This window comes from Centroberyx gerrardi, chromosome 1, assembly GCF_048128805.1.
Source record: "Centroberyx gerrardi isolate f3 chromosome 1, fCenGer3.hap1.cur.20231027, whole genome shotgun sequence".
NCBI classification, from domain to species: domain Eukaryota; kingdom Metazoa; phylum Chordata; class Actinopteri; order Beryciformes; family Berycidae; genus Centroberyx; species Centroberyx gerrardi.
The window spans coordinates 6,083,917-6,106,847 of NC_135997.1; the positions used below are offsets into that span (position 1 = coordinate 6,083,917).

A 22,931-nucleotide genomic window follows, 5' to 3' on the forward strand; every position below is an offset into this window, starting at 1 on the left:
CTCTCTCTCTCTCTCTCTCTCTCTCTCTCTCTCTCTCTCTCTCTCTCTCAACTTCACTACACATGTGACTGACTGGTCAAATAGCAATATGCCGACGTCTAGTGGTGAATAAAGTTATAGCATTTAAAAGCAACTGTCATTTTCCCTCCTTGACAATTTCCAAGACACAAAACGAATATTTGCTTTGATACTTAAACTACATATATATAATTGAGATGATCAAATGTGATGATCAATATCTATTCCCGTAAACACGTGTGTATTAGGCTATTGAATGATCTCGAAAGATATAATGATTGCTAGTTTTTATTTGCTGAAAGAATGGATCATAACTGACACATCACGTACACAATTACTCAAGACAATTGTTTGGCCTCTGTTCGTCACTGCGCATGTGCGAAATACGGACAACTGTAAGACAAGCTGTGTTTTATGGAGTAGCCTATATTTTTGACCATCCACAAATACTTGCACTTTATATATAAAAAAATAAAAAAAAAGTCCAACAGATAACCAAGAGTTACCAAATGTAATATTCATATATATATATATATTTCAAATTGTTGAATCTGCCTTTGTGAATAAAATAATATGAAGCTTTATTGATCCCTTGAGAAAATGGGTGTCAAAGTACATTGATTGTAGGCTAAATTACAAACTGTGGCTTGTGTTTTGTTTGTGTATTTTTTTAGACCTTTGTTTAGCATGTAGGTGAAGGATTCACACACGCAGAAAGGGTTTTTGTTTCCTGAGTGTCGACTGGAAAGCAGCCACCTCCTCTTTTGTTTCATGTTAGTGAATGAATTGTGTTGAGAACTGACTATTGCCTGAAAAAACAAGAACCTGAACAGGCAGCCTAGTTAGCTGCTGTTGGCTATAGTGGCTACCGGTTAACCAGCTTGCTGGGCAACATAATGTTTGAAAAAAGGTTATAAGGCCGGCCAGCTGCAACACATTGCTTTAACACCGTAGCTGTCTGCAAGGTAGACAACTGATGTACTGAGCTGTTTATGCAGCCCAGTCCTGAAGATACAAATACTGATTTATATATGACATTGCTGTCTCTGATGTTCCTTCTAAATATATATATAATTTGTTTAAGTTTGTTAAATTTCCTGAACACTTGTTGGACTTTTTTTTATGAAGTGCCAAAGTATTTGCTACTAGATGTTCAAAAATATGTTAGTTTTATTTGCATTCATCTTATTTTGTATATTTTTTAATACTGAACCACAATTCACAGTGTTTCATTCATATACAAACACCTCCAATAATCAGTAAGCTATAGTTGCTTATGCTTACAACAAAAAATATTTTGCCAGGATAAAGAAATCAAATAACCCATGTGCAAAAAGAGAAACAGCAGTGAGTGAATGAGTGAGGGATTCCTCTCTGTATGGCAAGGCAACTTCCTGGGTCCTCTTGATTTCATACGGCCCCAAACATGGCATCATTTGTTTAATATTTGGTTCTAGATCATTATTTCTTTCCACCTGGCTTATTGCCCCTGGTGCCCATTTCTTCATGTCAAGCCGCAGCCCATTCCTCCCTGGCTGCTGTTACTGCACACTGTGCCCAGGTTAATGGGGTAGATATTTTTGATCTTGCAACAAGTCAACAACTTTTATTTGCCAGAAGTAGGCCTATACTGACTTTGTCATTATAAATACCCACATAAAGTTAATGGACTATTGCAACTCTATGGCACACATAGTGGAGAGATATTCACAAACCCAAAGCAGTGCTGAAAAGATAAGAGAAAACAGAAAGAGATGATTTTCAAAGTTAGCTTTGCTCATTTCAAGTTTAAGTAATTTCCTAAGCGCAACTAACACTGCCATCAAGGCAAAAGACAATAAAACCAGGAGTGAAGACAGGCCAGCAGCCTTGTGAAACGAGGGCCGGTCCATTCCCTCAAAATAAAAACCTTGACCTGCTGTTCACACCTGCCAACTATGGGAAACAGTGAAAAGATCACATGGTCCTGCCTGTTGTATTCTAATGGCATTGATGCAGTCTTTTGTTTTTATTGTTGCATTCGGGGTGGAAATGATGTTCACTGGGGACGGCTTTCACACATAGAAAAATAGGGAACCATTTGAAATCGCACAAGCAACAACAATTACCATCAAAACATTAACTGGCAATATTACAAGAACTGATACTGAAGAGAATCACTGGAAGACAGTTTTGAGTCCTGCTTGGTGCTTCCTCCTCTCTGGCTTTTGACAGTGTGTCATATTATATTATAAATTTGTCAACTGTCACATATTGTCAACTACTGTCATTCCAGAAGAGCAGAGTTAAAAGGCTGGGAGTGGAGGAACTGACAACAGCATTTTTGCAACTAAAGCCCGGGGGCTGAACTGTTATTTTTGAACTCCAGCTCCTCAGTGTGAAGGTAAACAAGGCAACTTTGACTAAATGTAATCGTCCTTTCAATTATATTGATCCCAAATTATTACAAATAGACCTAATGTGCAGTAACTGTCACTACCGCAAATGAGGGCTAGAAGGCATATTGAAGGCAGGTGCTTCCATACAGTCATGGTACCTAGGATAATCAAGCAATTAAAATCCTGTCATGCTCAGACTCATGAATAAAACTGCTGGGCAGACAGCTACTCAATCAGCTTCAAGTCTCTCGCTGCCCACTGATGTGTAAGTGCTGTAGTGTTGTATGTGGTTAGGATCCCTAATCCATAACTGCAGGCTTTTTGTGACAATTCTATGATTCTTAATTCTCTGGTCTTATTTATTAGTGTCTCATTTATGATTGACTCATTTTCATGTAATCTCATTTTTTATGTAAATTTTTGTTTTTGAAAAGCTGATATACAAATAGGCTAAAGCTTATTATTTAAAAAAAACAAAACAAAAACGTTTATTATAATGTTCACATGTACAGTCAGTAAGGGCAGGTCTACTGTAATCCTGAATGACTAGTTTGTAGCCTGGTTGTGCCCCACATTTGCTGAGAAGCTGTCAGTCAAAGGGATGCAAGATGCTCTTAATATATTCCACTTCTTAAACCCTTCTTCTCATTTCTTGCATTGGAAAGTGTCTGATTGCTGCTTCCCCCTGCTTCATACTAACTTAGCTAGTTGAGAATGACTCACATTCACAATGAGGAAATGTTTTTAGGTCCAAAAATCACTGCAGGTTTCACATGATGTGAATTACAGGAAGATCATTTTATTTAACTTTTCAGAGAGTATGAATTTATGAATTTAGCACCTCTCATCATCATCTTTATATAAAATAAAAATAAATATGAAATAATGCCTTTGCATAAGATCAAGGGCCTGCAAAAGAGGTAAATGAGTAACAAATGTGTTGCATATGACACACTAATCCTCATTACTGTAGAAGATATTCATGTCATATGATCTCATTTGAGAATGACTTGCGCACGTTTGATAACTTCATAACTTCATCATGATTAATATAATCAAATATAAAAACACATCTGAAAACAAGCGAAAACCGGCTCAGCCGGCTGTGAGCGTCTTGGCAAATAATATTTCTAGAAATGTTATTAATGTTGGCAAATAATGCTACAAATGATGTAACTGTTACCAGAGGCATTTCAAACATGCAGTTCAACAAGAAACTAATGAAATATTTACAATCACTTAATGACTTAAGCAGATCTGGAGGGATCTAGATGAAGATGCTTTCCCTGCCGACAAACACAAATATGACAATAATAAAGAGCATCCAGTAAAATTAGGGAAATGTTACAGTCATTATGTTTATTAAAAACATTATGCTTTTACAATTTCCTGTTAGCAATCATTTTGTCTTTTTGTCAAGACTGTTACATCACTTCTGTAGGCTTACAGTCTCAGTTTTAGTGACTGAATCAAGTCATGGTATGGAGTTATAGTTGTCAAAAACAGAAAGCTGGCAACACTTGTATCATGTTATGGAAACTCAAAATGAGCGATCACACAGACTGACATGGAGGTGATGTAAAGTGAGCTTCACAGTGTTTTTGCATTACAGCCAATGGTGTAAATCCCTTGCCTGGTCCTACGTTCTTGCTAGCTAAGCTAAACAACCCCTTCCTATTTTATTTAAGTAACATCGTGTATTACATTTGGAATGATAACAAGTAATACATAAAAAGTTGTTTAAGAAAAACGTCACACCCAAGGAGGTTTTATACCCCTTCCCCTGTTAATATACAACCTCCTTGCTTCCCCTTCTCTTGCTTCCGGGTTCGAACTGTCTGTTAGAAGCGCGTTCCCAGTAGCTCCTTCCTGTTCTGCTGCGCGTTCATGTGCCCGAAATTCCACCTAGTCTCACGTGTTTTCTGTGTATAAAAGCGTCTCTGTCTCCCATCATCATGTCTAGTGTGTCACCAGACAAACGGCGAAAAATGGAGTCAGCACTGAACCAGCTGAAGAAGCACACCGTGGTCGTTGCGGACACCGGGGATTTTAACGGTAAACTGGCTACTTTTAACACCAGCTAGCTAGCATGCGAACTCCTGCTGAAGGAGCCAACGTTAATGTGAATGACCGCCATGCCACTGTATGCGATCAATATGAGCGTCTGAACCGTTAGCCTACATCAAATTTACTTCATTGCAACTGCCTAATGTTGTCCATCTGCTACTTGTTTATACGCCAGTTAGCTCGGTTGCGAATATGACGCATTCGCCAAAAAACGATGGTGTCCGATCTGATAAGCCGCTTGCTTGCTATTAACGTTACTTAACATACTACGTAGTATCGTTAGTCGCTAATACCAGTAAGTTTACGTTCGCTTTAATGGCAAGATATGCTAGCTTGCTAACCGGGATAAAGTTGACATTGTTGCTACCATCCCAGCTAACGCTAAATGTCAGGCTTTTGATAAAGTGTTGAGTTATTTTCCTGGAATATAACCTCGTGTCGCGTAATGTTAACCTCACAGGTGGCTGACCACACACCTGTTAACTACATAGTGTATTGTGCATATTGTTTGGGTTTGCAAGCACAGAGAATGCTGTAAATTACAAAAGAGAGTAACGTTAGTTGACAAAGTTATGGCTTGCTATTTACAGTAAATCGTAATGATGACTGTCTGTTCTCCAGTAGTACTTAGCAAACCCGATAAGGAAATGGCGATGTCCCTTTTATGCCACTGAGGAAAAGCCTTATGTTTCCCAACAGCAATACCCTGAACGAGGAACTGCGAGCGGTAATGCATTTACATTGTGATGCAAACCAGATAATTTCCTCATGCCAGGCCTGCAAGTCAGGATGACAAGACAGAACTGGTTTCCTCATTCACTCCAGTCCGTGCAGTGTTATCCTGGCGTGACACCTTGAGGCTTGAAGCTACTAATGTTACTCAGGGGGTGTGTAGTGCTGTTCCAGGTCTGCCAGCTGGACACTTCCAGCCTGGTGCACAAAAAAGTCTATATTACATGCTTTCAGCCCATACCTGTTGTTATTTATCACACATATGTTGTCACACAGAATCTCAACATACTGGAAGTTTTTGCTAATCACTTCTGCACCCCACAGCACCTGGTCTCGTTTACATAGTTGCTGTATTGTTCCCTGATATAATATACTGTAGTTCCTGGATGGCTGTTCAAACCAGAAGGGTCAGTTGTGCCTTAGCCTATGAGTTTGATGCAACACAGTTTCTGAACTACTCTGTGGGCTGTTTCAAGCTACAAGTCTTCCTATAAGTGTCTGCTTTTTAGTTGGTAAGTAATTAAGTACAGTGTGGTTTCTGGACTGAGCATAACATCTCATGTTAGAAGGATCAGTTGTTCGTCAAACCTACAGTATCAAGACTGATAGATGCACTGGATGACCTTTTTTTGTATCGGCCTGTCTTTGCCCTTTGGTATCACAATAGTATATAATTAAATCATCTGCATGTAGACACATGATGTTGGGTATGTGTTGAGGCATGTATATTATTTTGCTGAATTAATTTTTTATAACTCTCAAAACCTTATGTTGAAAGGTTGTGGGTAGTTCAGAAGAGCTCTGTGATAGAAGAAAACAAAGATGTTTTTGCTCAGACTTTGTGACAGAGGTTAAAAAAAAAGATTCTTGTTCAAGATTTGCCTATCTTGTGCTTTTTAAAAGTTTCTTCTTAAAAAAATATGTAAGTAGGCCAGGTTTGTGTAATCAAGGCTTTACATGAATGTTGTAAGATCTGTTGGTTTCACTGGTTGCAAGCACAGGCCTTTTCAGATCAAGCAGCAGCTCTGCTCTTTGTGACAGTAGGGCCAAAAGGGTAATTCCATACTTGCTTAACTTGTATCTGTGGGGAAACGCAAAGGTTTTCATAACTCAAGTTGCAGTAAATAGTGGTGCAAACACACTGTCCTTGCAAAATTTTGGCAACATTACCCACAGGCTGGTAACCAATTGGTCTGTATGGTTACTGATGGTGTAAAAAAGACATGCATTCAGGTGAGGTTCCCCATCTGAGAAAATGTCAGCCAGGGACCCCAATCTGAAAGTTAAGATGTAGCACAGAATGGCTTAACACTGCTTAGAAGTGGGCAGGTGATGATGGGAGAGTGACACCCATGGTCAAGCTACTATTCTCCCAGCAGAGGGTTTGCATTTTCAATGGTAATATTCAAGGGTGGAAGTAACTAATTACATTTACTCACATTACTGTAATTGAGTAGCTTTTTGCGTGCCAACATAGATTGGCCAAAAAGTCAGCAAAGAAGAGAAAAGTAATCTGGCTTTACTTTGCTTGTGCACTTTATTTTGTAATTTCCAGTTTTCCCGATTAAAAGAATCTAGTTTGAACTCTGTACTCTCGTCCGTTTTAGAATTGCATGGAAAAGATCATATCTAACAACGTTAAATTTTCTGAAAAGTAACTCGGTAACTTTTACTGACTTTAACTGACAACATTTTAAATTGGTTACTTTTTAGTTTTACTGAAGTAGATTTTTACACCAGTACTTTTACTTCTACTTAAGTAAAATATCAGCAAAGTAACAGTACTTGTACACGAGTAGAACATCCTAGTACTCTTCCACCACTCGTAATGGATAACTAGTAAATTATGGCAAGCTTGAAGAATTCCTCATTGTGCTTGAAGCTCCAGGCGTTTCCCAGATCCTATCTTTTGGGATTACTGCTGTAACCAACACTGGCTGCCTTAAAGACGAGATTAAATGAAAAATGCCTTTTTAACCCTTTTAGATCACATCCCCGGTCATACTGTGCACCTATTTAACAATATATGCCAAAAAAAAAACCAAAAATCAATTTCATTGTATTCTTATATCAAAATTCAATCATGTTTTCTTACTGTAAAACAAAATATGCCGTGTGCTTACGTAAGCATGCCCGTAACTAATTTCAACCAATAATATCATGACATCCACCCATCAATCAATCTTCAACTTTTAGCGCACAGAGCTAAGAGGCTAAGATTCATTACTTAGCTAGCTAGCAACAGCATGGTACTTCGGTGTGTCTTCGGGTGTTATGACACACCCACTTTTCAACGTTCAAATCAAATTCCTCCCAACGTTATGTCCCGCCTGTCTTTCCTGTTTCACTCGGAAATACGTCACAATACGGAAGTTAGATACTCTCGAAATGCCGTTTCATCTCGACTTTAAGGTCAACTGGCCACAGTTTCCATCTTAAACTGCAGATCACAAGTATCCCATCCAAACCCACTGACTCAAAGGAGGATCCCAATGTTTTTTTTTTTTTTTTTTTTTTGGTGAGAGATAACTGTTTCCCCAGGGAACAGAGGGAGGCTTTGTTCTCTGCAGCTGAAGGCCTGGCAGCTCTCTGATGGGACTCAGCTGCTCACACAATGCTACTGTGCTCTATTATATGGCCTTGCCTCTCACTCAGATCAATGTAGAGGAATTTGTAGTTCTTTTTTGAAAAATAAGATTTTGTCAGTGTAGATTACAGTCAACAGGTCTCATACGTTTTTGTCCAGCATTTAGATCTTAAGGATCATTCAACCTGTTGGCCATCTCAAAATATTGTCGATCTATCATTATACTGTAGATCTCAATAGGCAATTGCAAGTATTTGATGTCTTGGGTTTAATTTGGGGATATGAGATTATTATTTTTTTTTTTTTCTTGATTGAACACACTCATTAGTTAATTAGGAGAGATGCAGTAGATGGTGGTTTCGTAGTCTATTTATTTTTTTTATACATAGCCTATTTTAATCTTTGTGTTTGTCAGTGTTTTGCCTTAATTTTAAAGATGCCTAGGTTGTAACATCACCAGTTTAAGGACTGTAGGGTGTTCAAGAATTCCCATGAGCATATAATCAACCTTTTTAGGAACAAACAAGTGTACTAAAATCTTCAAAAACACTAAACAAAGAAAAGGCACTACTGGAACTTGCACCTTACTTATAGACATACTCAAGGAAGATCTTGATGTGTTGAAATGTATTGCATTGTTAATGTGGTCAGAAGAAACACACTGGCTGCCTCTGACTCTGAACAGTTTAATGTTCAGGGGATGGTGTGGCCGAGGTGGAGATCATCTTTGTAGTAATAATATTGTCCTGCAGATGGCGCTTTAGTACCGTTAGCTATCTGACAGCAGCTTAGTCAGAGTACAGAAAGCCTCTCTTTGATTTTCTGTGACTTTTCTCTACCTAAAGTGTAGACTCTGCCCACTTTTTTTTAGATTAATGAGCTCAAGTAAAGCCATGTGTGATTTTTAGGCTTACACAGGCTTGGTGAGAACTGGGCTCAAACTGGTTTTAACTTGTCTATTTTACAAGCTGTTGATCATGGTAGACTCATCTAAGGAGGTTTACAATTGACTTTTTTTTTTGAAGTCCACATTATAAACAATTTGTCATTTCCTTCCTCCTCATTTTTCATGCAGTTACAGTCTTGTGACACTGAAAGCAGTTGAATAGTATTGTAATAAATTCAAAATGTTACATTTCCTTCAGCCACTTCCATCCTGGACCCCTCTCATTTATTAACATAGTGGATGTTTGAACAAATTAAATGGATTAAAAAAAAAAGTTAAATTCAGACCATTTTTATAGTTGTATGATATGAATCTTTACCAAATTGAATGTGATGGAACATATTTTGCTTAGTGTAATCAGTCTGTATTTGACTAAAGGCCGACATACACTAATACACATAATACTCATTATGATTGAGTAGCTAAAAATACTGAAACATTTACCTGAATCATGAAGGTACAATTACAAGTTTGTGTGAATTCTTCATGAATCATGAAATGTTGTGTTCCCTACACACAGAGAATGAGGGATTCAGTTAGGCTAGTGCTTAATTAGTCATCCAGTAAATCAGTTGACATCCAGACTTGAGACTTTTTAATAGTTCATTTAAATTAATAAAAATATTTAGGACATCTAACTAGCCTGCCCTGGGTCTATAGGTGTTAATGCATGGCCCATTTGAGATTTGCTGGACTCAGGCTGACTCTAGTGTGTGTGTGTGTGTGTGTGTGTGTGTGTGTGTGTGTGTGTGTGTGTGTGTGTGTGTGTGTGTGTGTGTGATTTCTAACCATGTCGCCCTACCTGTCCATCCTGCAGCCATCGACGAGTACAAGCCTCAAGATGCCACCACTAACCCGTCTCTTATCCTGGCTGCTGCCAAGATGCCGGCCTACCAGCACCTAGTGGACCAGGCTATTAAATTCGGCAGTGCCAAAGACGGGTAAGTGGTCACACTCAGATGAGTTAAACCAAGCACCCTAAGCTTCGTAAGTCAGTCTTTAGTTATAGACCTCTTGAACCAACAATTGGATTACACTTGAGCTAAAAAAGGATGAAAGCAATAGTCATTTACTAAATAAAGGGGAGATTTGTGTCTGCAGGTGTTACAAAACCATAAGCCCTTGGGTGCTGCGTCTGTGTGGCTTTTAGTGCAATACATAGTTCCTCTGCAAGGTTTTGACAAAGTTCCTTAATTTAAAGCAGGCAGCTGAGACGGTGTGCTGGAGCCCTTTCCAAAATGGTGCTATAATCACTACACAGTGTCCATTGCTTGTAATGTTCCTGTTTCTATATTAATAGGATGTGAACTGCACTAGCCTCATAATTTTCCCTCTCTGTTCAGAGCTGAAGAGGAGCAGGTGATCAACACCATGGACAAGCTGTTTGTGAGTTTTGGCCTAGAGATCCTCAAGAAGGTCCCAGGCAGAGTCTCCACTGAGGTGGATGCAAGGTAGGAGGAAGCAACATGTTAAAGGCACTGATGATGACAGTAAACATGTAAATACTTTAAGTCTGTGTAGCACTTTTCATAACGGCATTCCAAGTGACAGTGAAACTATAAGAAAAGCCATTAAGATAAATCAAGTCAGACATGAATTAAAAACGGGCTAAATAACAGACAGCCAGTGTAGAGAGGCCAAACTGATGGGTGAAAACCTTGTAAATCCAATTTTGGTGATTTTCATGTTTTTAATTTCAATTGAAGGATTACATATTCCTCTGAGTTGACCGTCAGGTTTATGAAACCTTTTCAAAACCAATCGGATAAACTGAAAAATACATGGTGGTTAAGAACATGATGGAACACAGCTGAAACATGACCAAAGATGACTTCTGAAGTTCTGGATATAGGATTGGCCAGACAACTCTGGAGCTCTGTTATGTCTGTGTTGAGTTGAAGAAAGTTTGGGCCATTCAGTCGTTACTTCAGCTAGACGGCCATGTAATACCACCAACTTATGGAGATTGTTGAAATGAATTGTAGCAATGAAGAAATTCTATGCCTCCAAGTAATAAGGCAGCGTTTCCTCTGTATTCATTTAGCAGTGGTGCACCACCACAGCGAGGAAATTACCACCGCTGCTAGAGAAAAATGTGACATTTTTAAATTGGCATTGTAATTTAGTCTTGCTATCATAAGTGTCCAAATGGTTTAGAACTAATTATTTCATTATATGATTTAAAAAAAAACATTTTTAGCAACCTCAACTTGAAACATAACTTGGACCAAAACAGCGACAGATATGGGACAAAACTATAATTATCCCCCCAAGCACCACAAGATTCATTAAACATTAGAGGAAACACTGTATGGAAGGGATAATGTACCAAGTATTACCTGTTAAATCACTTATTAAAACTTAATTATATGGTACAGCCTTTTTTATAGTCTGTGGCTCTTGTTAGTGGTCTAGCTCTAAGCAAACCCACACACACCACACCCACAAACCCTACACAACGCAAACACACCGCACACACGCGCACCACACCCACAGCTCTAATGCCACAAATATACATGCACTCACACATACGCAGACAGATGTGCGCGCACACACACACACACACTCCTGTTTGTGAAATCGATATCAATATCAACCTTGTGATGGATAGTTTCAGCGATATAATGTCAAGGAAAACCAGACTCAAACCCATGGATTTGGATTTCACTGCATATGCAAGCAACTATGTGATGATAATCTTGGCAGGAGGCTGAGATCAACTGATAAAACCAGCTTTTTCAGTTTGCTAAGAAAACATGCATACAGCTACAGTTTGTGTGTGCCCTATCAGATCAGTGAACGTGTTTTATCAGATTGTCGGGAGCATGTTAAATTAATTTCCTGTAATCGCTAAACCAGGCACCAAAAATAATTAAAATGAGTGTATCTTGTGCACACATCAGCCAGAATGAAGAGCATGTTGATGTTGTAAATGGTGTTGGACGGTTAGACGAATGTATCGCGGAGCAGCGATGGATTTAGTCCATTGGTGGAATTTCACTTCAATTTCTTTGATTTTTGGAATTTAATATGTAGCCCAGTGCAAGACTCTGGGAGGGAGCGTACTACTGACACGTCATCACAAACTCCACATCTGAAACCACAACAGCAACGCAGACAAACCAGTGCAGTTAATGAACTCAATAGATCGTCATCAGCAGGAGCACTGCCAAACTTGCAGTGCACTGTCCATACAGCCTGGAACTGAAGCAACTCATACATGCATCATGTGTTTCTGTTACTCACCAATAGGGCTCTGCGATATGGTTGAAATCAATATCACGATAATCATAAGAATATATATTAATATTTATTTTTGTATCGATATCACAATATGACTTGCATATGCAAAATCACGTTAAATGATCAAATTAATGTTCATCCCATTGAACCAAATGGTTAGGTGTGATGTCAAACAAAACTAAAATGTTCTTGTTTTTAAATAAAATTAGCTTGTAATCAATTTTAGACAGAAAAAATATGTGTCACAATATCCCCAAATCACCATATCATGATATGATATAATTCCACTCGAGGCGATAAACAATAAGGTTGAATTATGGCCCAGCCATACTCACCAATGAAGTAAACTTGTTAAAATGAAGGCTGCACTATTACAGTAATGTGATAGTCGCTAGGGCTGCACGATATATCGTTTCAGCATCGTCATCGCGATGTGCGCATGCGCAATAGTCACATCGCAGGACGTGCGATGTCAAGTAAGGCAAATTAACTCAAACACATCATGCTGCAACTTTTTTGCTGCTTGATACAAAAGGAAAACTCATGGTTCTAATTTTCCATGACTAATCTACAAGAGAAGTCTGTCTGATATAACATCATTTACTCTGATTTAAGAGTTTGTTATTAGAGTAGCATATGTTACCTTTCCAGCTTTCGCGGCTTCGAACCGTAGTTGGGAAGCCTGTGGTGTTGTGCTAGCCTATTTTAGCTTAGCCTGGCTCGTAGCTGGTAACAAGATTTTTACTAAGAGTCCGGCCCAATTCTGCAGTGGAGAACTGGCACTTTATTTCGATACAGCAGCGAACATAATGCACGGCCTCTCGGTGACGTTCTAAGCTCTTTTCCCGCTAACTATGGTAACTTTACTCACTTAGCATCCTGCAACATCCATGCTAAAAACACACTCACTTCCTACTACGTCACCCGCGCAGGTTACCCACAAGGCCACCTTCTTAAAAGGGGCAAGGCTTGATAGAGCTATTCCAAGTCATTTGGTGAAAATTCCTGTATTTTTTCATATCGCAATATATATCGCAGAAAAAAAAAATATTGCAATGTCAGTTTTTTCCAATATCGTGCAGCCCCAATAGTCGCCAAATATTTAATATGATTTATGGTTGAAAGTAGATCTTTTTGGCTAATTAGTAATTAGCTTGTTACATCTCCTTGCTGTTTTCAGAGAGCTGAATATTTTTTTTTTTTTAGTAGTAGTGGACACAATATTTCCTAGACTGGAGGCTGTGTGGGCTGCTACACACTCCTCACTTTCTAACACAGGATGTTAGATCAAATTTAGAATATTGGGTTGATTTTAGCCATTTGGACCTAAAGCATATTTTATGCTCTAGCTATACATTCTGATAACATAAATGTGAAACTTTGCATGAATACCCAGTTGTGCTACCATAGCTCATAGATCATCATCTTTGTCCTCAAGGTCATGATCAAGCTACCCATCTTGATCATGACATGGATTTCTATCCTTTGGTCCTGAACTCTCTCTTTAGGCAGACTCACCGACTGCTTTTGTTCGCTTTTGTTCACACATCAAAACCACAAGCTGGTTATATTTAAGCTTCTGCCTTTGACATTACTCGTCTGCTGTGGCTTTCAAAAGCACAATAGGCTCTACCCAGTTTGACGCTCACATGTCAGGTCTGTTAATTTGTATGTGTAATGGTTGCCATGCAATCCAAAATGTTTTTATTACTTGACGAACATGATGGGAAAGCAATGTGACAAAACGAGTTGGAAGTTGAACAGTGGCGACAAGACGAGACAGTTCATCGGAGCTAGACGCTTGTTGTGTTCTGTTGATGGGAAAGGAGGCGAGGGTGTGAGCCTGGGCGATAAAGTCCCAAAACGACCTGTAGCTTTAGCTGGGAGAGGGGCCCTACAGAATAAATTGCCACTGTTTTCACATGAAAAAACTAAGAAACATGATTGTGTTACTTACTCGAGATGATATAAAATTGTAGGAAAAGTAGAAAATGGCTCCCCCTTTGTGTGAGCGAAATACAAACTGTCTTCTATCCTTTTGGTATAAAGCATCACAGACTGGCCGGGTTGGTAAACATGATTGTGTTGTGTTAAGTTAAAGTAGTTTAAGTTTAAGTAGTTAAAGTTGCCTTTTTAGCAGCCAAAACGGTAGCATATGGTGCTGTGGGTGGATGCCTCTTACACCACACAACTGGCTGTTTAATGTGCTGTCAAAGCCTGGGAACAAAAAATGAGACTTTTATCAAATGCTTTATATTTCTTGAGGAAAATTATATTTGGATAATTATTGTAATGTCGCCCATCTCTACATGGGTGTGTTAAGCGAATAAAGGACTTGCCACTTATAAATAATCATCTGTATTTTCTGTTGACGTACATCCACATACCAGCAGGTATGGAGTACATCTGTGTTTTCTGTTGACGTACATCCACATACCAGCAGGTATGGAGTACATCTGTGTTTTCTGTTTACGTACATCCACATACCAGCAGGTATGGAGTACATCTGTGTTTTCTGTTGACGTACATCCACATACCAGCAGGTATGGAGTCGGGCTGCTACAGGTGCAGCGCTGTCGTATTACTTATTAATCACATTGATAATTTCGGCGGGAAATGTAAGCAATGTGTCCCCCCCCCCCCCCCCCATGGACACGCTACAGTAAAGCTGTACAGTACAGCTGTCAGACTTGTCACATGCCTAATTATCTGTGTTGGTTGTGCCGTTCTCTTCCCCAAACAGGCTGTCCTTTGATAAAGAAAAGATGGTCGCCCGGGCCCTGAGGCTCATCGCTCTGTACGAGGAGGCTGGCATCAGCAAGGAGCGCGTCCTCATCAAGCTGTCATCGACATGGGAGGGCATCCAGGCTGGCAAGTAAGTATGTTGTCAGTGATCCATGCATCGCCTTTATGTGCCTTGTAACAACGCATTATGTAATAACACTGCATTATGTAATAATCTGCCGCATTTTGTAATACACAGCTTGAATGCAATGTGTAATAAATTTCCCTGCATTTTGTAATAAATTATTACATATTGCTGTGGTTATTACAAAATGCGGGAGTTGCACTTTTTTTATGATGAAAATGTAATAATACAGTGCATTATGTAATAACCAGTCTTAATAACAAGTAATAACAAGTCTTCATCTGTAGGCTACACGTTATATTTTTAACAATTAAGCTAAATTAAACTTCCCAAATATTAAATTAGACCGGCGTTATAGTTGACTCTAATCTTAGTCTAAATAGCCACATCAAAGAACCAGCGGTGACGAAGGCCGACTGTTGCGTCGCCTCACGTCGCCTCTGTCTGGTCCAAAAAGTTGCACTTGAACACACCGCAAAGACTACAGCCAACGGCCAACTAGCACGTACGTTCTGCGCCTGCATGAGGGGAAATAATTCTCCATACCAGCAGGTGGCGGTAGTCGGTAGAAGAAAATCTTACCTGATATAACAAGTTTATTTTCGATCTCACGCCAGAGTTCTGTTTTCACCACTCGGTTGGTATAACGTTTTTCTGTAATGTCGTACAGAGCTGGCCTCTCCTGAATCATGCTGATCAGTTGGTCTTCAGTTTCTTCATTCCAGACGGCCATGTCGTTGTGAAAATATTCGCGTATTGGAATAGAGATGGAGAATGGAGAAGAGCCTTCTGTGTGTGCCCTCTTGACTTTGTTGTTTGCTTGCTTTCGTCACTTCCGTTTCTCTTCTCGTGCCAATCAGAGTGATCTCTCTCACCGACGGGCTCCGCCGCCGATTCAACATGCTCAATCGGCCGAAAAGCCGCCAACAGGGGTCCGACTAGTGCCAACGGTGCGGGACACACCGCAAAAACTAGGGACACAGACGCTTACCGACTGGTGTGTCAGGGCCTTTAGATGTTTGTGTCAGTGTAACACTCAGTGTCGTGCAGTTTCTATGTCTCTATAAACTAGGGCTGAACAATTAAACGAAATTTTATCGAAATCGCAATATGGCCTACTGCAATTTTCAAATCACAGGAGGCGCAATATTTGTTAAAGGCGAAATGTGTGTCAAAATACCATTTTAAATGAAATATTGTCGTGCTGCAGAGATGTCCTGCCTACACATCATATTCTACAGACTTAAGAAAACATCTTTGTTTGGTACAGATCCCCACAAAAATCACACCATAATCATTTTAATACGTTTTTCAATGAAAATGAAAATAATGATGTAAAAATTATCATTCCCTCTAATATCGCAATTGCAATATCAGTCAAAATAATCGCAATTAGATATTTTTTCAAAATCGTTCAGCCCTACTATGAACCCTCAAGTACAGTTTCTATTAAGCTAAGGAATACAGTGACACTTAATGTAGTTTTGACCAATGAAAGATACTACTAATCTACTGAACTAATAGTGAATTTTGAGTCAGTATGATTCATGCTAGAATGCATAAAATAAACATTGTTGTTATAATGTTATAACGATTTTTATGAATGAAGACATCCATTTTGGTTGGTTATTACATAATGCACCATATTACATTTTCATCAAAAAAAAAGTGCAACTCCCGTATTTTGTAATAACCACCGCAATATGTAATAATTTATTACAAAATGCGGGGAAATTTATTACATATTGCGTTCAGGCTGTGTATTACAAAATGCGGCAGATTTTTACATAATGCGGTGTTATTACATAATGCGGTGTTATATGCCTGCTAGTTTGTATTGATAAGATCATACAAACATGACATCATATCCTTGACTAGACCTCTAGGTTGAACAGGCTCTCCCAGATCTGTCTTCTAATTACAGGTTATTTCTAGTTCATGTGAACATAGGTAGATACAGATACAATTGGTCTTTCATATCATTACAAAATTACTGTGCAATTGACTTAGGAAATCCCCAAGACATTCAAAGTACTCAGGAATGTATGGACAGTCTGTTGGGCGTTACATAATTATGGCTTTACACAGCAGACTTCAAGCAGAGTCGGTGGTGAACATATCACATGGTCAACATAAGGGAATGGAGATTTATTCATGAACAATTAATAAATATGAATAAAGTTAAAACAGTTGTTCCCCAGTTCCATCTGATGGTAAACGGTTGACAGAGAATATTTACAAAGATTACAATATGATTCCCCATTTGCTACTGACAATTAGATGAATTACATCAATACTATTTAATAGGCCAAACATTAATTTCTACAATCCAAAAGTATTCACAAATTATAGGAAATAATTATCCAGTTTTCTGCCTTTACTATTCTACACTGTGTACAGTAATTAAATCATTCCCACATTCACAAATCACAACAAAAATAATTTAACTCTCTGAAACCAACTCACTGTTGCATCATGAGGCCTGGTCTCCATGACAACAAAAACTAACTGAAACTGCTAGTTTAGTTAGCCATCAGCCTTGGTCAAAAATAAGTTGACTAGAATTAAAGCTTGGACCATTTTAACATACTGTGTATATACTCAAGCCCATGGTCCTTAGGAGTCTTAGTTCTTATTTCTAGTATTATTTCCCTGATTTAAATTGCCTTGATTTTTGGTCATTTTAAAATGAAGCCTAGTTACAGGAAAGTCAAATTGGGGAGCACATGCAGAAAGAAAGAAATTATGCTCAAGTTGATTTAAAATTAATTTACAGACAGTGGCCTAAACGCCCCTAACATTTCACCAAGCCTTCCTCAGGATGTGCTGGGTTTGTGTTTCCCCATTTTGAGTTTCTTGTGCTTCTGCTTCCTATTGCGAATGCACCGCCACCTGATACTTCTTCATCTTTTTTTTTTTGTTTAACTACAAGAATTTATACTATACTTTTTAACATGTAAAAATACCTTGTTTCAGTTCGTTCGCACTCTAGTCATGGCCAATTTTATTGCGACCTGTATGTGTCTGTTCCCACCTCTTCTTACTGGATTATGCAAGAGAGAAAGACACGTCTGTTTACACTCTCTCACTATTTAACCTAGGCTACTGGCTATTTAAATAAACTTTTGACTTGTGGAAATATAAATTCTGTAATGCAGCAATGCAATCTTTAACGGTTGCTAAAATGGGACTGGGACTTCAAGTTCCTCTACCATAAACGCCTGTGAGTCGACCGGCGTTCGGTGAAATCACCTGTAGACCAAACGGCAAAATTCAGTAGCTTGTCTTGTCATCCAGGTGGGGAGCCATGGAGAAGAAGCAGGCGCGTTCATGTCTGTACATATTGTTTGTTTATGATGGGTTCAGATAAAATGTATCTGTGTGTTTTCCTGCACAGGGAGCTAGAGGAGAAGCATGGCGTTCACTGCAACATGACCCTGCTGTTCTCTTTTGCTCAAGCTGTGGCCTGTGCAGAAGCAAAGGTCACCCTCATCTCGCCCTTTGTGGGACGCATCCTCGACTGGTACAAGGAGAACACAGACCGCAAAAGCTACGAGCCAAACGAGGACCCAGGTAATAATGTGCATTCATAGTCGTATGAATCCTGTATTCATGAGTACATTTGATTTTTGTCACTGGTAGCATCAACAGCTACGCACATTGAGCCTTGAACCTTTTATAGTTCCTTGCAAATTGGCATTAGACTGGCATTTCCCAGATAGTTGATGAGAGAGAGGAAGTGGACGAGTCGATTAGCTCTAATAAGGCGTGAAAAATTAACCTGTTAAAACAGCAGCCCGAAATGATGCTGACAATCAAAGTGCTATCTTTCCATACTGTTATGAGTAAGGACTGACATTTTCTTTTCTTTTTTTCCTCTAAATCAAACGGTGACATGAATTTTACAGTCAAATCCAATAGTTGAAATTAACGCTTATACAGTATATTTATATGTGGTGACAGAAATGCCTCAGAACTGATGCTGCATTCAAGGTTTCCTCCTAAGCTCATACTTCCAAGTTCTGCATGTATGAGGAAAATCAATTATGGTAGAAAATCTCCAAATCTTACTGTTAACCATGGCTCGCTCAAATAGGACACAACATACAACTATACAACCTTACATTGGTTCAGAAGTGCAAAACAGTCCTGTACATCTCCCCAAACGCATCAGTCATCTTTGTAGACATGCACCCAAAGGTGCTAATGAGAATAATTGTCAGAGGAAGAAAGACAGGAGAAGAGAGAAAAGCACACAGGGCAGGGGAGCGCATAACTGTTATAGAAAATAATTGACTCTATACAATAATGAAATGCAACAAAGAGAGGTATTGAACACATTTTTAGAACAGGTATCCTGAAGCGACCCTTTTAATTCACAAGCCCTTAGCTGAAGCGAAACTAGCTGTAAGCTTTGGTTTCAATCAAAAATGCTAAGAAGGCCTACAAGCCATTCCATTTCCTGAAGTGGCAATATACAGAAACCTAGAGCACAGTGACAGGGGCTGGGTGAATAAATAACAACTACATTCAAAATGTAACAGTATTGATTCAACATAATCCTTTATTACGGAACATTTTTGCAGCTGTGTTAACATTTTGTTGGATCTGTGTGTGCATGCTGACAACAGTAAATCAAATCACTGACACCCTAGTTTATTTTTTCATTTCTCCTGGCAACGGTTTCATTCAACATTGAATTTGGATAAAAAGTGGTGCCCTAACACTTAAAGTGCCATTTCACTCTGGTACAAGAACATTTTCACGTTTAAAACCATAGAAAAGTTTCTGTTCATTTCAAAGATGACTTGGAGCTATCTACCAGGGAATGAATGGCAAAAACACAATTTATGATGATTAAACGGTTTCTCGTAGAGGAAGAACATCTGCTCAGCATCCATGGTTTACTATGGGCATGAACCTTTAAATCATGAATATGCGGTTTGGTAATGAACCTGCACCTTGAAACAATTTACATTTTAAGCAATGCATTTAGATGGCATGCTAAAAATGAAGCTTGTTTAGCAGCAACTAAACGGCAAGTTTGGTAACCTTAACTGCAAGCTAGTTAGCCAGAGTTATTACAAAGCTTATAATCCAATCTCCTCAAGAACATTTGTGAGTATAACCAAAATTTAGATGTCAAGGAGGAGGAGATTATTCTGATAAATGAGTAATTCTGATAAATATTGTCAGTTGACTATATGGGCACCATATAGAATGTAGAGATTTTTTTTTTGGTGGTTAATCAGTTTGCATTTACTGTCTTGAAATGGCTTTTAGGTCGGCTTCCTAAACAAAACAGCCCAGCTAAAAGTCTGAATCTGAAGAGTCTGAAAATACAAGTGACTGACTACTCTGAAAATCAATGAAGCTCATAATGAAAAGTACTCTGACACTTGGGACCATGAATTTAAGGAAGTGCAACTGCTGTCACATCCCAAACCCTGACATGCCCACTGAGATGTTTGAGTCCACTCCAGTCATTAAAGTCTGTTTTGTGCATCATCTGTCCGATGCCATAAGCTCGCATCTTAATCCTCCAGCTGTCCTCATCCCCTTTTTATTCTCCGTCCCAAGGTGTGGTGAGTGTGACCAAGATCTACAACTACTACAAGAAGTTCGGCTACACCACGGTGGTGATGGGCGCCTCCTTCAGGAACACGGGGCAGGTGAAGGCCCTGGCCGGCTGCGACCTGCTCACCATCTCCCCCGGCCTGCTGGGAGAGCTGAGCCAGGACCACAGCACCGTCACAGAGATGCTCAATGTGCAGAAAGGTACTGCAGCCTCATGCTTATTATTCCAGAGTAATGGGAGAAATCTGGTAACACGTCAGATTAGGCAACACATTAACTATTAATAAGTTGCTTATTAACCTGCATATTAGTAGTGTATTGGTTCATTATTAGTTATTAAAAAACACTTATTAGTACCTTATTCTGCACATCATATTCTACACATTGTATTCTACAAGTATAGCCCATAGTCCCTCAATGGCCTCCTAATTAGTGCTTATAGCAATCAGTAAGGAAGTTGTTGCACATGAATTGCGCTTTTAGTATGCTTTGCTCAGTATGGGGCTTATAAGGTGCTAGTATCACATATTGAGAGAAATTATTAAACTATTGAGGGAAAACTCATAGTTAAGAGTTAATGTGTTCCTTAATCTAAAGTGTGACCATCTTGATTTTTGGTATTGCCTCATTGATGTCAAGTCGGTCAGATGAGCAAAAGGTTTCACTTAATTGGTAAAACAATATGGCAGCTTGTCAGTTTATCAGTGTATTTTGTTGGCACTCCTCTTTTGCAACTTGTGTATAAGTATGGTACATTCACACCCAGTTATTTATGTCTTTAACCAACTTCATTCCTGTGGATTTTGCGTTGTCTCAGGGTTGACATCATGAGACTATAGGGTGCTGAACTATATTGAGGGTGGTGGTTGGGCAAGTGGCAGAGCATGGGAAACAGTAGGAAGATGGACTACAAAAAGTTACACAACATAGGCTATATGTTCAAGATTATGTTTACCGGCGAAGGCAAAAAAATATAATAATAAAACCTTTGTTTTTGAATAAAGTGTAATTTCTTGTTCTATACTGAATGAAGGTTCTATACAAAAGAAGCCTTAACGGAGAAAGAAAGGCTTCTACACACATTTCATGAGTCTCATCCGTATCGGCCCCGTTTGTTTGTTTCTGCAGCCCAGTCCTGTGAGCTGGACAAGATCCACCTGGATGAGAAAGCTTTCCGCTGGCAGCACAACGAGGACCGCATGGCCGTGGAGAAACTGTCTGACGGCATCCGCAAGTTCGCTGCCGATGCCATCAAGCTGGAGACCATGATCAAAGTAAGAGGCAGTGAGGTTTTTGTGTGTGTGTGTTTTCCTACTAATGACTAGGGATGGGACAATATGTTTATCATACGATACACGATATGGGGTTCACAATTCAATACAACTACGATACGATTTCATTGAACTTTTATTTATTACAACAAAGTATGACTATGCAGAATTCTGTTTATTTCCGAGCCACAGATCTTTCTAGCAATGACACTGGCTTGCTAGAATGTAAACAACAATTTAAAAATGTCATTGCAAAGTGCAAACAATATTATTTCAGTGGAGAACTTGTGAAATTGTGATGGACAAACCGTCTCATTTGTGATTACTACAGCAGAATAAAACGGAGCTAATATCACAATTCATTTTTCTGCCCCACGATGCGTATTGTCACATTTTTGTATTGCGTTATATTGAATTTCAATATATTGTCCCATCCCTACTAGTAGCTATATACTCCTATGTGCACTGCATGAAAGTTGTGATGCTGACGTTGTTTTTCTTCTCTGCCCCACAGGAGAAAATGCTCAGCGTGAAAAACGGCCAGTAACGGGTGGATCGGCCGTCTCTCGCCGCATTGACGGGAACTAGGGTGTCAGGAGACTGGCTTCTTTGTCCCCTACTACCTAAGGGAAGGGGTCTGAGGCACCAGAGGGCCTTCCCTCCCCTGATCCAGACTCCCCGCTAAACGGACGCCCTGCCTCTCTAAGGCTGGGATCGACTCTGAATTTTCGCCTTGTATTCTGACCACACATAATGCAAATGGTGATTGATGCTAATATGGTTGTTAAATAATCTATTAAATACTAGAGATTTGGCCAGATGATCATTAACATAAAGGAAGAAATTTCTTAGTCACACTTGGCCCAGTTTCTTTGGGTCACATCATGTGACTTACTAGGGAGGACCATGAACACTTTTTGGCTGAAAGGGACCACCATTTTCTATTTTGTGCATCGACACCATTTGAATAGGGTTGATGGCAAAAGCTAAAAAGGAAAAAAAGACCATTATAACATTCCTGTAAATTATGAAGAGTTTTACTGTTTCACTAAATAAACTTCTCCTCAGTCAGCATGGTTGTGTTTGGTCATGTTTTTTCAAAATGTTGGGCAACAGAAACCTGCACTTCTGCAATGTTCCTGGCTCACACACCTCACTGTTGGTTCAAATGTGTAAGCTCTGCTCTCACACTTTACACTTGATATGTGCATTAATGGAAGAATCATGTGAGGCCAGATTTGTT

The 22,931-nt window shown here is 39.2% G+C and overlaps 1 protein-coding gene across 1 annotated transcript; it reads left to right on the forward strand.

The window, feature by feature from the left end:
- The first annotated feature begins 4,272 nt into the window (after positions 1-4,272).
- Positions 4,273-22,760, forward strand: taldo1 (transaldolase 1). The gene is made up of 8 exons (XM_071922456.2): positions 4,273-4,451; positions 9,546-9,669; positions 10,072-10,179; positions 14,715-14,846; positions 18,238-18,413; positions 20,421-20,618; positions 21,546-21,691; positions 22,203-22,760. The coding sequence occupies exons 1-8, from the start codon at positions 4,352-4,354 to the stop codon at positions 22,233-22,235; spliced, it is 1,017 nt and encodes a 338-aa protein (XP_071778557.1). The 5' UTR covers positions 4,273-4,351; the 3' UTR covers positions 22,236-22,760.
- The last annotated feature ends 171 nt before the right edge of the window (positions 22,761-22,931 follow it).